At 34.0% G+C, this 19,031-nt stretch overlaps 2 protein-coding genes across 2 annotated transcripts; one reads left to right on the forward strand and one right to left on the reverse strand.

Annotated features, from left to right (window-relative positions):
• The first annotated feature begins 2,928 nt into the window (after nt 1-2,928).
• Nucleotides 2,929-14,193, forward strand: LOC108773088 (uncharacterized). Its single transcript, XM_018538806.1, is given in 10 exon segments — nt 2,929-3,394; nt 4,303-4,413; nt 4,910-5,115; nt 5,215-5,361; nt 5,458-5,712; nt 10,194-10,206; nt 11,800-12,078; nt 12,975-13,085; nt 13,292-13,497; nt 13,616-14,193. Coding segments are annotated over 10 exon segments (1,911 nt in total). The 5' UTR covers nt 2,929-2,978; the 3' UTR covers nt 13,783-14,193.
• Nucleotides 14,194-17,016: 2,823 nt separating this feature from the next.
• Nucleotides 17,017-18,815, reverse strand: LOC108773082 (uncharacterized; the record flags this gene model as incomplete). Its single annotated transcript, XM_018538799.1, has 4 exons — nt 18,610-18,815; nt 18,271-18,442; nt 17,317-17,445; nt 17,017-17,232 (listed from the first exon to the last, which is right to left on the reverse strand). Coding segments are annotated over exons 1-4 (657 nt in total), but the record flags the coding sequence as incomplete, so codon positions are not given.
• Nucleotides 18,816-19,031: the final 216 nt, after the last annotated feature.

A 19,031-nucleotide genomic window follows, 5' to 3' on the forward strand; every position in this document is an offset into this window, starting at 1 on the left:
GAGAGAGAGAGAGAGAGAGAGAGAGAGAGAGAGAATGACAATTTTGCTAAATGAAGCAATACGTCACTCCGAGAAAACTTTCGAAGATACTTTTTATTGTAATCGTACGTTATATATATTCTTTTTTTTATCGAATTAAGATGCGCATAACGAAAAACTTCCAGAGTCTAAAGAATAAACAATTTTGAAAAATAAGAGAGTGAATTGTTTGAGGCGTGTTGCCACTTAAACAATTCTATAGACAGAAAGGATAAATCGCAAGTGAAAAAGGAGAAAAATAAAGAGCGAGGGAATGTAGACGGTCATAAAACGAATTTAAGATAAATAAATAAGAAAAAAATGTCTTCTTACTTTTGGGATGAATTAGCTGTTGATACATTGTGACCGGAGTCCGCCCTTGAAGATCGGGGCCTGTGATGGACCAAGATCCTGGATTGGTTCTAGTCACTGGTCCACTTCAGTCACGGGAACTCCGAATTTTAATGGATATCACACGCGAACTACCGAGTGCAAAGTTCTATCGAGTGCGATTTTAAATGTACTGTCTGGAAATGGAAAGTAACTGTCTATGGAAGAAGTGTCAAAGATCTAATCCGGACTGTTGGGAACAAGTAGTAAGTGTCCTCCTATAGTCTCGCGGGGTTTGTATTTATACTTGCGAAGGGCGATACGCCCTTCTTTGTTCGCGAGAATCGAATTTTGGGAGTAGGAATAATTTGGGTCAAATGTGTGTTATTATCTATCTAATGTTCCACGAAAGGAAAGAATCGTGGAGTCCTCCGGACGTAACAATTCCTTTTATCTCCTTATGAGGAGCATAGGACGTCTATAGGCCTGTTCGTCTTTTGTCCGAGGCCTATATTCGTTTTTCGGATTTGTGGATGATTGATCCACAGAATCCTACCTCAGTCAGATATCATTAGAGACAAATATCTACTGATATGTATACTGATGTATAGGACCTACAGTTTAACATCGAATCCGGACGGCGCTGATGATCATAGATCTTTTGATCACCAGGTGGAGCCATTTTTTGGCTCATTAAACGCGAAAAATTGCGTTTAGGCGCACGTGGGATTGAACTCGGGTCTACAGATCGCGAGTCAATCACACCGAGCGGTGAGCCACTCAACGCCACAATATATTATATTAGATAATATCATTTAAAGTCTCAAAGGTTTAAAATTTTGAGATATTATTATTACATAATCATTTAATTTTTAAAAATTTAAATATTATTATTAGATAATCATTTATAGTTTTAAAGGTTTAAATCTTTGAGGATCTTTTTTTGATCAGATTATCATTTAAAGATTTAAAGGTCTAAATTTTTAAGAGAATCCCTTTTTGAACATGGCTTGACTCTTTTATTTTTATGATATGATTTTTTTCGGATATCACTTACTTTTAGAGTACAAATATATCACAAATATATATATAAAAAAATGATTTAAAAGTATTATATAACGATTATTTACTTATTATATAACGATATATTAGAGTAACATCAATAACAACTGATCAGATGTTTTACTGTCAGCGAAGCGCTCTATTTAGGAGTTGTGGTGGGTTGAAGTTGGTAGAGGTGTGAGTAAAAGGTGAAATAGGAAAATTTAAAGGATTAAACATTTTTTTAGCTCGAATTACTCGTGGCGATGCCGCCTTTTAGGACATATAACGTTCGATTCAAAATTTTTTTTATTTTAGTAATTATGCATCCTCGAAAAATAGACTTTGGTGGCTCGGGATAAGAGACTTGTAGTGTCTTTCAGTTTTTGAACATGGCCGGAGGTACTACCGTGTCTCCTGATATGTGTCATAGATCATCTAAAATAAACTTTACAGTATATTTTATAAGCTTTCTACAATAAGTATTAATAAGTAAGTATTAATAAATAATTTCTAATCATTACCTAAACTTTAAGTCATGATTGATAAATTTCTTATAATTTAGGACTTAAAATTTAAGTAACAGCTTATTGTAGAAAGTTCATCACGTTATGAAGAGACTTACTATATTTTATTTGTTTAAAAACATAGGAAATTTGAATGTAGAGCAGTTAATCAATCAAATTATCGTTTCATCATATTAAAAATATACCTCTAAACTTAATATTGTTAAAAATATACTTTATATTATCAGATGTTGATTAAAGTAAAATTTTTAATTTCAAATATAATAATCTATAACATCTACGTGTATATCCACAATGTAAACTGTTTAAACTATGTTTTAAGCATAATCTTTGTAAATTTATAGATCATCGAAGCCTGTTCTTTGTCATCATCGCACAACTGCTAATTTACATTTTTTAAATATATTTTTATTTATTAAATACTTAAATCAGATACATTAACGATCGTAAAACTTAATTACTTCCATTTTTTATGTTGCCTAATATATAAATTGATAATAATTTACATATTTTATATTGATTGTATTATTATTTACGTGAAAGAGATTCGTGTAAACGTACGTATGTTAAAATACATACAAATTCTATACAAACAATTTTGAAATATACGGCACTATTTTGGATTAAAGAGTATAATTATTTTTCTTATCCTTTTTAAAATAAGACATTTATACATCTCAAATTTTTCTTGTCTTACTGTCTCATCGTCTTTAAATTCTCTCCCTTTCCCCATGTCTTATAATTTTTCGAAATTCTGACATCTGAATCGAACACTTGAACTCAAATTCTCGCTATTCTCGTTAATACAATATTCACTCGCTTACAATATAATCCTATTTTTTATTACAAAAGTTATATAAAAGTCACGGACATATCTCTAATAGGAAATTTGAAATGGCGTAGAGGACGCCACTATCCACTGGTTTCGTTCGCGCATGATCCGCGGAGCAACCCGGGCATATTCCGGGCAACTGACGCGACACGACGAGGCGCAGCGGCAACAACGTGGCGGGGATAGCCGCTAATTATCAATGGTGCGATGACGCGGACGCCGTACTACAAATGGCGGGTAATGAAACAGCTGTTCATGCTACCGTCGTCGGCTCGACATCTAGCGGAGCGCGGGCGCGATCCGGCACGCGTCGGCGACGACGTCGACGTTGGAGACGGTACGACGAGGAAGAGCGTAGACGAGGTGTTGAGAGGAGGGCTAGGACGACGGTGCCCGCTGGTGACCTGTCCAAGAGGAACATGGCTGCTGGTTGCTGCGGCGCGAAGAAGCAGAGGCTGGGCGGTGGCGGCGCGGCGCCGAGCCTGTCGCCGTGCGACGGTACCGCCATACGACACGGTAATTCTCAATTGAGGAAGCCCGCGACGATCGCTCAACCGGAGATGGGCTTTTTTTGCTTCGACGTCCTCTACTGCCAGCTGCACCAGCTGGACCCGCCGAAGGCGCCCAACTTCAGCAACGAAGCGTTGTGAGTAGTTTTCGCGGTATCCTCTCTTTCTCTCTCTCTCTCTCTCTCTCTCTCTCTCTCTCTCTCTCTCTCTCTCTCTCTGTCTTCCTCCTCCGTCTGTCCATCTGTTTGTCTCACTCGTGCGCCGCGTCAGCTGTTGTCTTTTCACTTGTCTCCGATGACAGGTCGTCTCTGTCACGCGAAGCTCGATCGAAACCGCGACGATATTTTTCTCTGTAACATCAAATTCCGATATTGCAGAGACAGAAAAAAATATATTATGTTCTACACTAATTGTTATGTTCGATTCTTATTTTCATATTTAATTTGCTCGTCATGAATTTTAAATTTCGAGCGGATCTCTCCATCTCTAATCTTAATTTCGCCGATCTAGAAATTTATTTACGAAATCGGCTAGCTGGATGCATTGTTGGCGCATTGTTTGGTCCTCGCGTGTGTGGATTATCCGTCGGCGCGCGATGCACGCATTATCGCGGCGTGCTTCGATCTCTCCCATTGTACAGTGCTATGCCGACTATGTAGGCCACTGAGGACGCTGCGCTTGTTGCTAGGGCATATTTGGAGAAACGCTATTGATGAAAATCGCTTTTGTCTACGTAAATATTCTCGCATTATATACATTATTTTATCCTCGGGAAAATTTATGGCGGAAGACGATAAAAATTGTTTTTATTGCTATTTTTATATTACGTATTTATTTTTATTGTACCTCATGAAAGAACATTTATTTATTTTGTATACCGATTATATGCACAAGACTGAAATCTTACTAAATACAAAGAAACTGACACACTCTGGTTCATTTTGCTTTCCCCCCTTCCATCCCTGATGATTCGCTGTCTGATAAAAATAAGAAAAAAAAAATGTATCTGAACGTGAGATTTTTTAATACAGATACGTCTTTTCAGCCCTTTATTTGTGACATGGACAATAGGAAAAGATATGAGATTACGAGGTTGTATTGGTACTTTTAATGCGATGCACTTACATGCTGGGCTACGCGAGTACGCTACAACTAGGTGAGACAATGTTTCTCACATTAGAAGATAGAATAATAAATAAATCACAAATTAATATATATAAGATATTTATAAATATATATTATGGTATATTAATATATCATATATATGTATAAAATTAATTAATATATATGTATATTAATAAATTATATACAATTATATACATATATAAACGTATAATATTATAATAGAAGTCAGATTTAGTATATAGTTTATGTAAAGTCCAATCTGCAGTGTGCCTTTGTTTCCTTTTTCTTGCTTTTTATCACTTCTTGTCTTTTTGCATCTTACCCAGTTTCTTCGTTTTCTGTCGCTCGAGGTAAGAGTTGCTGAACTTCGGAAGAGATGAGAAACACGTGAAAAGAAAGAAACGCGAAGAAGGAAAAAGGCAAGTAAAAAAATAAGTAACAGGAAGCAAAGAACACATTGTAGATTAGGTTCTATCGTATAAATAGTTTACACGCGCTTTTGATACATGTTTCTATATGTTTTAAAGCGCATTCAAAGATTCTCGATTTAATCCCATAACTCGAGACGAGCTGTCGCGCTTGCACGTAAGCGTGTCGATTTTGCGGCATTTCGAGGACGGGGTTGACTACTTAGATTGGGAAGTGGGTGTGCACGGAATTCGCATAGAATTCCACAATGAGAAGGGTAATAAACGGACGGCTACTTACCTGCCCAGCGTAGCTATGGAGCAAGGTGCGTATCCGCGACTGTAGAATAGAAGGCAAGACGACAGGCAATGGACACTCCCACGAGGTCGTCTTTATGAGGAATAATCTGTAATCTAATATTCAGGATGGGACCAGATACAAACGATAGATTCTCTGCTACATAAGGGTGGCTTCAAAGGCCTAGTTACACCCGATATCCGTCGTAGCCTGAAACTGACTCGCTATCAAAGCGAGGAGGTCACCGTGAGCTATCAGGATTACATGACGTATTGTCACAATCGAAGATGCTAGCAGATCGCCTGGGGTCCCGGCCAGGGATCCCTGCCCCAACGATCCGCTGAGACCCGTTATAACAACGCTCATATGGTCAATTCGTCTCATTTGCAACATGATAGCGCCCGATACAATTCTTTCGCGTCTGGCCAACAGTGTTTACAGATGGTCACGCAACCGAATCGCTCGACGTTCATACATCCATTACCTTTACCACCGATTACCCCAGTTATGATACCAATACGTAACAATCCTCCCATTTGGTGGGATAATGCGGGTCCGTCCTATTCGCCTGCGTCGCTTTATCCTCGACCACCCCATCGCTTCTTAACGCAGGAGGCTACGGAGCGTGGGGTACGTAAACGAAAATGACATTGGAGACGGCTATTTCTTGCAATTTTCTACTGTTTAAAGTGGTGCGTCTTTCTGTGTCTCAGTATACACAGCCTCCCGTTTATGATACCGCATACTCCGTCTTGAGATTAATCATACAATATATGATGGCACTGTCTAATTGTTGCGTATCTTATCTTATTAAAATCACAAGTAATGACATTAAAGAATTTAAAACTTCATTAAATATTATATTGATTGATATACGTTTGTCAAATGCTTTAGAATCAAAACAATTAAAAAAAATGCTTTTTGCTTGGCTTTAATATTATATTGGCTATAATATTCATTATTCAATTATTTTGTAGCTATATTATTTATTTTATTTCATTTTTTTCATAAATTCATTCAATTCTCTTTTTGTTATAACAATTAGCTTTGCCACCATATTACAAAAGAATCTGTTTGTATTTGCATCGATAACATAAAAATAATAATGAACATTTTTATAAGACAGTGATCATGCCTAAAATTCACTGCCTGCTTTCACATGATATAATGTACAAAATGATGTCAGAATTATTCCATTTTTTTTTTTGTACAATATGTATGATCTATAAAAATTCTTACAAATCAAGTGAAAATTAGTCAAATCTGTAATAATATATAATAATGTCTTTTGGTTAATGTTTTTAGTACATTTTAGATTTGATATATAATTGGTACAGAATATGCAATATAGAACATAAATTCGTATTAGAAAAAAGGATCTTTATCTTGTTAACATATAAAGCTGATTTTTCATGTGCAGCACGCTGCAGCAGCAAAATGTCATGTGATACAAATTTTCGAGAACTGATTGGAAGTACGTCACAATGCGTCACCTCACAAAAGATTTTTAACCAATAATAACATTTTGCTGCCGCAGCGTGCTGCACATGAAAAACCAGCTTAACAATACATCCGTTGTGCATTTAATTACATCAAAAAGACAGTAAGTTTAACGGAAAAATGACAAATTTTCTGTGGTTAATTGTGATTTAGTTGTTAAAGTATGAGAAGAAATCATACGCGTAGTGAAAGATATAAATATTAGATATGTAAGTTTAACATAAAAGAAAAAAAAATATATAAAAGATCTCATTGTGAGTTTGTGTTATTGGATTGGTAAGATATTATAATTTCGCGATAGTTGTACTACTTGCAATATTTTATGCCGTGTATCTATTTTATAAATTTTAATTTCGCAATATAAACTGAATTGATGATTTTTCGGCGTTAATTCTACTTCCCTTGAATTGCCAGCTATTTTCAGTAGCGGGCTCTTAAACACTGCCAATTTAATCGTCTTGTTATGTCTTTTATACTAATGCAATGCTCGTTAGAAGTAAATGAAAAAATTGTTATTATATCTTATCTTTGTTGTAGTATGTGTTATTCTTCGTGTTTATCCGTTATGGTATGCGTTATTATTGTAATTACGCAAAATGTTTGCATCGATAATAATTAGCGGGTTCCTAAAATCTTGCCTTCTGTGAATCTCGGCATAAAAAAACGTCCAACGAACTGCCACATACTTGTCGATTCATGTGTGCTCATTTGATCTATGGAACTCCATTTGTGTAATAGACATTATTACGGTTTACACGTATGAATAATACATTATCACCAGTGAAAACGAAAATAATTCTATTTAGCGTTGTGTAATTATATTTGGCGATATACAAGTAAATTGTTTTCGTGTTTGTCGAAGAGTTTAGAAAATACAAACGCATTTACGAAAAGTAAGTCATTGATGTTATCGCAATGCAATTAAATATACATAATCATATTGAACACATTTAAGATCGATAATTATCATCGAATTTTACTAAATGAAATCATTCTGTGTATTTTGTCAAACTGCCACAAAAATTTATTCGATGTATTACGCGTATAAGAGTAAGCATCTTACATGTACAGTTTATACTGTATAATATATACTTTTAATCTTTCTCTTGATAATTATATAACATGAAATTGCACACGTCGAAAAATATTAATAATTTCCAAAGCAAACCGTACTTGTCAAGATTAATATTTATTATCGTACTTGGCATCATAACTGATACCAATGTAATATTAATACGATATCAAGCGAATGTACGCTCACTTTGATTGCATTTGTAAATTAATAATACAGCGAAACCTACAGATTATTCTTTATTTATTTATAAGTCGGACATAGCCAACATAACTCGTTCTCTCTCTCTCTTTCCTTTCTCTTCTCACCTTCTCTTTAAATTAAGAAATCAATAGAATTCATATAAAAATTACATCAAAGTACTATACATAATTCTTATTGCAATGAAAAGATAAAATAAACTTTTATATTGTCATAAAGATCATTATAATCGATTCTTTTCGCATTATTCCTCAATCCTTTCTCTGTGTTCGAAAAGCTCTTTATAACCTATATACTTTAATATATAACTACTTGGTATCACACACATGAAAAATGTAGCGAAATAAACGTATTCTTATTTTAAATTAATGCAATAAATTTAAAAAAAAAAGCGTAACTGATCAAAAATTTTCAAACACGAAGAACTAACAATAAGTAAATAAAAGTTCTTGCAATTTTCTATTCCAAGCTGTAGCGTTTGAGATATAATTACTCAGTGAGATTACAAATTGATAGTTATGCATTTAATGCACTTATTAACATTAGAAAATATGTTCAATTTTTTCATCAAATTTTCCATCGCATTTCATTAAAGTACTTCATAAATTCAATAAATTGTACGTAAACAAGTGATACTGAAATTCACTTTTTAGACAATTTATAATTCGCACTTAAATGCACTTCAGAATTCAGAATAAAATTTTGATTTTCAAATGATTAATCGTCTCTAAATTGAATTCTAGGTTATATTTTCATTTACAATACATTACAGTTCTCTCTCTCTTCTATTGTATATACAGGATATCTTAAAAGAAAAGGGTATAATATCGATCATATTCTGGGGGTAGTAATGGTATCGATCATTTTACGTAAAATGTTCATATGAATTCTGTATTATATTTTCATTTACAATACATTACAGTTCTTCTATTATGTATACAGGATGTCCTAAAAGACAAGGGTATTAATAATATCAATCATATTTTGGGTAATAATGTATCGATCGTAAAATGTTCATATGAATGCATATATTCTGAACAGTTTCCGAGTTTATATCCCTAAATCTACGATAAAAAAATTTATCACAAACATAAAATTCATTAAAAATATATTTGAAATCCTAAATACAATACTTCAGTCATTAAATTAAAACAAATTCGATTTGGTTATTATAATATATAAAGTTGCTTCTTCGATCAATTTATATCCTTCAAAAGAAAATTAATTCACACACACGTGACACGTTTAAATATATATTAATAATAAGTTTTTCTCAAATATATATTATATATTTCCAGTAAGTATATTTCAAGATCATTATCAAAAGAATCTTATTTATCAAAGATAATCGTCACTAAAAAAAAAAAAGAAAAAAAAAATAAACCGAATAATCCCTTTCCTTGTCAATAGAATGATATTTTTGTGCGCACATTCACGTAAAAACATTTTTGTTTAAAATAACCATCTGGGAAAGGAATCTCTCCTCCTGGGACACCCTGTATACGCGTATGTATATGTATACATTATGTATATAATTTTTTTTATTGTGCAGTAGAACGGTTGTGTGAGATGGCGCCGTAGTACCGCGCGCGTGAGAGTGCGATGCAACCGGCGTCGCGACGCACTCGCGTCGGACTCAGTCGGACTATCTCAGACTGATTGGAGCCGCATCGCGTCGTGGACGCGCGTATCGGCCGCGCGGCGTCGAATCCTACACGCTTCAACGCGTCTTTCATAGATACGGACGGAGCGGGCACACGGCGGACCACGTCATCGCCGTATTTATGTGCCGTGACAGTTCCTCGTATGGGAAAATTGACAGTGCGAATCCTGTGGACTGCCGCGATCGCCCGGTCCCCACGGGCGTCGACATATTGCGCGTGTTGTCTTCCGGACGAGTTCTCGACAGTTTGTGCACGCTTTATCCCCCGACGCGCTCGTTCCGTGCGAGAAATTAAGGCCTATCGCACGTGAAATGCATAACAGCGTGAGCATAACGTATAAGGCCAGTGAGCATCTTATGTGAATCAACATGGCGATTTTACGTTGGATGCTCATTGATGTAGCATAAAAACGTATTATAATGTTTGTTCTCTGCTGTGCATTTCACGTACGATAGGCTTAACAGTTGAAGAGGAATCGCGCGTCATTCCAACAACGACGTATATGTGTCCGTTCGCGTTCGTCCACGCCGGTTCGTACGCTACGCTCCATGTGCGGCGTAGTTGCGTGGTATCGCCGCTTCCACCCTCGCAAACGCGGTCGGGGGTGCGCGATGGAATCGACGCTCGAAGTCGGCACGTCTCGAAATTCGCAGCTGTCGCGGTAAGTAGTACGACTTACGGTGTTGCGGGCAAGTTGAGAAAATAATATGAGCCGAGACAATCGCTTTAGGCTTCTTGTTGCTTTCACTTGGCGAGAACACTAGTCTTGTGTATAAACCTGGAACCTGTAATGCTAGATTGAATTCTTCCTGTGGACGAAAATGTCTTTTATTCATATTATGCTTGAATTTTGTTAATAACTCAAATATTATAGATTTTATGTTTTTTTAATACTTCAGGCACATTTTGAAGTTTATTATTCGTATATTACAATGAGAGAGAGAACCAGGTTTTAAATTTTAGATATAGATTAAACTGATGGATGATGCATATCTTTAAACTATTCTTAAAAAATTTAAGATCTTTGTCATAATATATAAATTAATAATAAACTTGAATATGTACTTACAATATAAAAATGTATAATATTTGAATTGTTAATAAAATTAAATTATTATACAATGGGGGGGGGGGGGGAAAAAAGAAAAAATGTTCGGCCACGGGAGAGATTTTATGCTTAAATTTTTTTGTGAATGTTATATAATTTGCTTTTATGCTTTGGAATCACGATCTTAAAATATAACTGAAATATGTGATCTTTTTTTAATTTTTTAAAGACAAATTTTAATAAATAAAAACATTGAACGTTTAAAAAATATTATACATTTAAGTTGAAAATATTAAAATAAATCTCTAACTATAATTGAAAATAATCGTATTTGTAAAATCTATGTTATGTAAATTACTTTGAATAATATACTTTTATAGTAAATTATTAATTATTTTATAATGATAAATCACATATATCACATGAATAAATTGCTTTATGTTTTATAAATTGTAAGTTCTTTTTGGAATTATTTTGAGTAAACAATTAAGAAATACTATTTTTCCGAATTGTTGAAATTTGTAATAGATGACGCATTGTATGTGCGAATGTATTGTAACAGTGTTTTTTAATTTTTACTTGTTATATCTCATTAATTTATTTTATTCTTAATTTATTATTAAATTTCAAACAATTAGAAATTGGCTGCGTTTTGTCAGAGAAAGTAGTTCTGCAATTGTAAAATTTTTTATGATTATTTTTACCCTTAGTTTCTTATTGGATCTACATGTATATAAACCAATCATATAAAAAATTTGTGACAGTTACAAAGTTTCTTTGTTGAACGCAGCTATTGTTGAAAAGAATTCTCTTTCTATGATGCGATTTAAAAATTTCAAGTTCGTGACATTTCAAAGCTTAGTTTTCTTTTTTAAAAAAAGAAGAGTCAGATGAGAGATAAATACATTTTTACACAAGGATCCTTGCATATCAGCGACCGCTCTGACGATGAGTACGATGACGATTCGCGGATAAACGAATAAACGGACGTCGTTCGGTTCGGACGTCGGTCGATTATATTGGAGCTTGGAGCGCGTTAAAAGATGTGGGCGCGAAAAGAACGACAAGACGAGGAAAATGGCGGGTGATGAAACAGCTGTTTTAACGCGCGTCGCGCCATCCTGCGGGGCGCGCGCGCGATACGGCACGCTAAGGCAACGAAGAGAACAACGGCGGCAGCGACGACGACGACGACGGCGGCGGCCGCGACGAGCGGACGATAGTGAGACGTATACGGGGTCGTTCGTGTCCGCAGTTCGGGTCCGCAGTGGTCGACGGTTGAAACGGTAACATGGCTGCTGGCTGTTGCGGCACGAAAAAGCAGAAGCTGAACAACAATTCGGCGAGCGTACCGTGCAACGGCACAGCGGTGCTGTCGAATGGCACGCGTATACGTAACACGCCGATCGTGCAGCCTGAGATGGGTTTCTACTGCTTCGACGTCCTCTACTGCCAACTCCACCAACTTGACCCACCAAAACCGCCCAACTTTAGCAACGAAGCATTGTGAGTTTCGAACCACCGTACTGAGAGCCAGTCACCTTAGCGTCCAATGCATCCCTTCCTCCCTGTCTCGGCTATGCGTCGCGTGCCACATCTCTCTCTCGCGCTTGTGGCTTTCCCATGCGCACCTTTGTTGCCCCGCCTCCCCAGGTCCCTCTTTTGTTCATTCTGCATCGTGGCACCTTTTTTTTCCCCCCTTTTCATCGCTGTCCTTTTTCTCCCTCCACCCACGCCAGTGCATCTCTCTTTGTTGAAATCATCAGTCTGTACCTTTGTGTCTTTAACCATCGTCGCGGAGTAAAGGGCAGGGGGTGGAAACAAAATGCGAAGAGATTGTCTTCTGAAAGATGCGTTTAATATTTTCGGAATCTCCTCCATCTGGTTCGTGCCGCTGACCTTCCACTAAGGTTATGCGACACATCAGCATTATTTTGCTTCTGAATAATTTACTGAAATGTAAATGTATTTGGAATTTGTTTCTATTTACTGTTTATTTCCTCAATTCCCTTAAATTTTAGATCTTAGAGATAGATATTTGATATTAAACATGATTCATCTATGTTCCACTACTTTATTCAATTTTACTCCTTTTATTTAGAAGAGATTATTATTGATTACTTTTGATCACACTTAACATGCATTTTAACACAATGATGTTTACATAAACTGTTTATATAGAAATAATAATACTTTTTTTTTTAGAGATAGTAAAAACTTTGTTTAAGTTGATTTAAGAAGCTGATTATTTAGCAATTTTGTACTTGCATAACTAAAATTATCAAGAATTTAATTTAATACTTTAATAGCATACGTTTTTTTCATAATACAGAATAAATTAATGTCCAGTTTGAAGCCTGTGATTATTTGGTCATTAACATATTTTTTTCATATTTTTCTAGTCCCTTGTTTGTAACATGGACTATTGGAAAGGACATGCGGCTACGCGGCTGTATTGGTACATTCAATGCCATGCACTTACATGCAGGACTTAGGGAATATGCTACTACTAGGTAATATATATATTCTCTAAGGCTGGATTGTTTAATTTTTCGGTAAACTTTAGCTGTTTTACTCTCTTATACTCTTATTTTTTTACTCTTGTGTGTTCATCCATTAATTAAATTACATAATTTATCCAAAGATGGAACAACTAGCCCTAAATCGGCTAGACTAGAATTTTAGATTATATTTTCAAACAATGAATTGTGTTTTATAGTGCTTTCAAGGATTCGCGGTTTAATCCTATAACACGAGAGGAACTTTCACGCTTACATGTAAGCGTTTCTATATTGCGGCATTTTGAAGACGGCGTGGACTACTTAGATTGGGAGATAGGAGTCCATGGGATTCGCATAGAGTTCCATAATGAAAAAGGCAACAAGAGAACTGCTACTTACTTACCTGATGTTGCGACTGAACAAGGTTTGTAAATCGTGCGCCGTAAATTTATTAAAAATAAGAAACTATTTCATTAATTATCATGTTTCTTAAATATGCGTTTTCACCTCCATACTAAATCAATATATATATTTTTTAATAGGTTGGGACCAGATACAAACTATAGACTCGCTACTACATAAGGGTGGTTATAAGGGCTTAGTTACACCGGATATTAGACGCAGTGTAAAACTGACGCGATACCAGAGCGAGAAGATTACTGTAAGCTATCAAGACTACATGACACATTGGCATAACCGACGATGCTAGCAGCTGGCTTGGGGTCCTATCCAAGGGCCCCTACCTTGCCAAACGCCCGGCACGTTTTGTTATAAAAATATTTCAGATACAGTTAACGCATCTTACTCACAATACAGTACCACTCAATACAATTCTTTCATGGCCAATCAACAGCATACGTTAGTTATGGTTCAGCCGAATCACCCCACATTTATACATACACTTCCGCTGCCACCAATTCCTCCGGTTGTGGTACCTATGCAAAACTATCCGCCATTTTGATGGAATTGTGCGTACCGCATCGTTCAGTACGCTGTATCGTTATTCTTTACAAACTTTTGTAATGTAGAGAAATGAATTAAATGCTTAAAAGAATATAACTGAAGGCGGCTGTTATGTACTATCGTGTGTTGCTTGAATTGATTATATATTTTTATTGTTTACAGCAGCATTTATTGTCTTTTTTTCTTTCATTATCAGTTCTTATGCGATTTATTCATTTGTGAAAAAAAACGCGAAAATATAATTTTTAGTATGGTGGCAATGTTCTTCCAAAATATTTGTTGTAAACATAAATAATATTGTCGGTATAGAAACATTTGTATATGGTAGACTCTTGTTCTCGTATTGTACAATTTTATGATTGTTAAATTTGAACTAAAAACGAATATCTATTTGTACGAGCAACATGTAAGTTCAGTTTGCTATCAAACATTTGACTAACCATTGATCGTTGTAATTGTAAATACTATAAAATTGTAGTTTTGCCATTATGCCATCATGCTAGAATATTAGATACTCATCTTAGTATTTGTGAAAAGAATAACAAAAAATTTCGAATATATAATACTTCGAATACATAATATTGATAATTAATTGTGACTATATTAGTCCATTCTATATTGCACAAATTCATCATAGTCGCCTGTCTACATTACAGATTTAAATTATCAGCAAATATTTGTGAGCAATGAAATACTTTCGATTTTTTTAATAATTAAGGGAAACTATTACTTTGTGGAATATTCTGTGAGGCAGCACAGATGCATTATTACATAGAACGCATAAAAGTTACTTTTTTCTAAGATCTAATGTAATATCGTTAATTATTCATATTTGCGTAATATTTGATACAATAACACTATAATATCTGAAAAAAATTTCCTTGCATTAATGGTATAAATTTTTCTTTTAGGGAATAAAAATCTTGCATAATACATAGTATATAAAAAATGAATCAAAGTTCTTTAGTTTCTTTCCATTTTGAAATAAAAGATTTTCAGTCAAATATGAGGAAAATCTACCAAGCTTAGGTAACGCCTTATTTTGTAGAAAGCCATTACTGTTATTAAATGTTGTCTTATACTGATCTATTTGTAGAAATTGATCGTCTTTTATTCGTTTTTATTAATGTATACAGACTTGTATAAGAAACATAAAAATAACATGTAGATATGTTGTAAAAAATTTTAATATTACATGTTTATACCATTCCTACAACGAAGTTTTGAATGTTTAGATTACAGTCCAAAGTTTTATTACAGCAAGGGATTCTTTATACTAACAATAATAATTTAATTTAATAAAATTGTTATGCGTCTCTCTGATTATTTTTAAATTTCTACTATCTTGATGCAAATTTGTCAAAATATCTAATTTCAAAAATTTATTGCGATTTACTTACTACTCAATATAAAGAATAGTAGATGAATTTTAGAATGGGACCTCTACTGTAAATAAGCAATGGACTACATCACCACTAACAAAAAATAGATATAGACATATTATATAGGTGTAAGACATTAAAACAAAAATGACGATCTCATTTTGATGTTGATTGCTGTGCAAATCATGGTAATGACTCATTCATTATAATGACATCAGACAAAATCTTTTCCAACTTAAAGGTAAATAAAAATAATATGGAAAAGAGCAAAAATACAGTTGTATGTACTATAGATGCAATTGAATTATGGCTAACGTGCATGTCGTGAAATGGTACAAAAAATGAAAAACATCTATCAGTGTATGTACCTTAAAATACGCGACAGCATTGTCACATATAAATAGAAGAAAGTTCAGGCATATTTTATATTAAACTGTCTTGCTTCTTAGATTCCACGGCTATACGATAGCTGATTTCATTCACTGCCAACATAATCGTAGGTATTTTACAAATCCTACTCCTACCGAAAGAATAAACAGATCATATTGTTATACTTTGGTTGAATTGATGCGTCTGCATCTGGTGTTATCTTTTATATATTCTTATCGCATACACATAGTTCCTGGGATCTCCTTGCTACTCGGGCCCCTGTATGACGTCCAGTAAACTGCCAGTAATATACTTAACTCTAGAGTAGTTGGCAAATCAAAACTGTGGTCACCTGTGCCCAATTTGACTTTAGAAACTAAATTATGAAGAAAGATTTCTTTTTTTCTTTCTAATTAAAATATCTATAAAATATAATAGACATGTAAAATAAGAATACTACATTTTTGTTTGTATAAGCTGGGGTAAAAATCCAAGAAGTTCCCAAATTTAATTATATGACATTGAAGTAGTTCGTTTAGCATAATAGAAGAATAAGCGTAATTTTACCTCAATCGTAATTCTCGTCTATTAAATATTGGAAGCCTGCGTAAAGTACTTCCAGATTTTTTCACGATGAAATATGTATCTAATCGAAGTATAAATAAAAATATCGAATTTGCTATTTTACTTGAGCCTATAAATAAATTCGTATTATATTTAACAATATAAAATAATACATATGTTTGACTCGACATTGTAAGTTAAACTAGTTTATATCAAATAAGTGAAGGAGTCAACATATGGAAAAATTCTCTTCAATCAGAAAAGTCATGTATTATCACATTCAAAGCAGCGATTTTTTTAAACAGTTGGAAAGCGTTTATTACTGTAACAAATCATATGGTGCCTAGATATTGGATTAATTTTGAGAAAGGAAGTAGATATGTACGAGACGCATAGTGAATATCAGTGAATAATTATAGCTAGATATCTTATAATATTATGTCAATGATGAAATAAAAATACATTTTATATTCTACAAAATATATTTTATATTATTCTGTTGTCCTTATAACATTATTAAATATTGATCTAATATAGAATGGAGTAAAATTATTAATAAATATTTTTTTAATTATATATATATATATTACTACAATTATATACAATACTGTATACAACTCATATTATAGTACATATTATAAAATTCAAAGAACATTTTCAAATTTTTCCTTTTTTTCTTCTTCTATTAAGTACTGTGTATCTAGCATTCGAAGGTAAGATTTTATTTCTGAATATGTTATAAAACCAGCCAGCAATGCATGAAAAGTAAATATCATTGCAATCTTGGGAAACATTGGCTGATAGATTGTCAAGACTTGTCTAAATATTTCTCTTACGTTAGTTATATATGGCACATTATATATTCCACTTCCAGCAGCAATCTGTGATTCATGTAATGATGTGATAAACCAATCGAAAGAATAATATCATGAAAAACATAAATAGAAAAAAATTTTGTCACTTACTGAGAAGTTTGCAATCGGTGCAAGTATCAGTGGCAAAAACACTCCACTACAAGTTTGCGACAAGGCAGACTTGGACTCCATGCATAAAGAACATGGTATCTCTAATAATAATAGCTTATTTATGATCAACTGAAAGATATATAGTATTTTGTATTATCAAATTCCTAGTTCAGAATGCTGGTTTAATCCATACAGCATGCTTTATTCAAGAGACATCCCAAGAATGTCCTTAGAACATTTAAAATAGAACTCTACATGTATCAGAATAATTCAAAAGTCTATCATACTTGACCTGATAACCATATTACATTTAAAAAATTACTAAGTTTATTTAGGCTACCTAGGTTTATTCACTAAACTTACTTATTAAAATAAAATTAATTAAAATAGATTTAAATTTTTGAAAGGACATATTTGCATACATTAAAATAAATCTTTTTTAATCCAAATGCATTTTTATTCATTTATAGGAATTGTATGAAGCACATTTCTATATCTTTCAATCAACATTTAAAAAAAATTCAATTTTTTAAGTGCCTTGTGAATACTGCTCAATACAAAATTTTAATAGAAAAAATCTAGTTTTTCAATTCAGTTATATTTAACAAAAAAAGATTTTCTATATCCAATTGAATTTAAAAAAAAAGTTAAACCATGAATGCAACTAAAGGATGCATTTAGATGGATTCAAACATATTAAAATCTCAATCTATTTTATCTATTCTCGTTTATTAGGTATTATTTATTTATGAAATGAGGTAGATTAAGTCAAAAATAGCAGTCAAAACAGCCAATGAGAAAGTTATTGGCATTTGGCTCAAATAAAAGAATTGCACTACTCTGCAGTACAGAGCTGTGTAGATCAGGGGACATAGAGATGTCGTTTAGACATCTTCAAAGCATTCCTTTGGACATTATACTGTATAGAAATTTAATCGGTTTTTCCACCAATACCTGTGAATGGAGTAAAGCTGTCACTGCAGCTGGCGTTATTGTGAGACCTAACATCGTGGGGACTGTTCCATAATTTCGGAGCTTCATCTTCCTTCTAAATAGATGATTAATATAAATGCTGGTAATCACCGTCGTACTGATCAGAATATTGCGTCCAAAATTCAATGGCCATCTAGATGAAAGGCTTTACTGTTTTATTAGGTATTACTGTGAGGGAAATTTTGCATGACAACTTCCCGCGCGCCCGCACTAACGGGTGTGAAAGACGAAACAAATCGTTCAAAAAAAAGTGATGTCGAAAAAAATAAGACTTTTTAATAGAGAATAATGTATATATACACATCACTCCATGGTTTCCAACTTCTGATGATATGATATTGCTTCGCTATTTGATCGCGTTTCGAAACATAGCCAAGATTTTTCGATTTATCTTGCTGTGTCGTGCGGATTATATGTGGCGATTGCTTACTTAGATCCATCTTTTTTATGAGCCTTCGTGATATTCATACACAACACGTGCTCACGATTACGATGGATTACGAATCACAAGCATGAAGTAAGAGTAAGGAGACTTAACTAGATAGGATCATGGTGTAATCACAGTATATACAGTAGCGCAACTCTCTGTCGGCACCTTTGATGTTAGTGAAGCCTAAAATGGAGTGCGCATGCGCGGCCGAGGCGCGTAACCAATCAGGGCACTGTATTCTATCTCACTTCTGCTATCTGTTTATAACCTTTTCTCTCTTTCTAATTTATGT

This window comes from Cyphomyrmex costatus, unplaced genomic scaffold, assembly GCF_001594065.2.
Source record: "Cyphomyrmex costatus isolate MS0001 unplaced genomic scaffold, Ccosl1.0 scaffold199, whole genome shotgun sequence".
Lineage (NCBI taxonomy): Eukaryota > Metazoa > Arthropoda > Insecta > Hymenoptera > Formicidae > Cyphomyrmex > Cyphomyrmex costatus.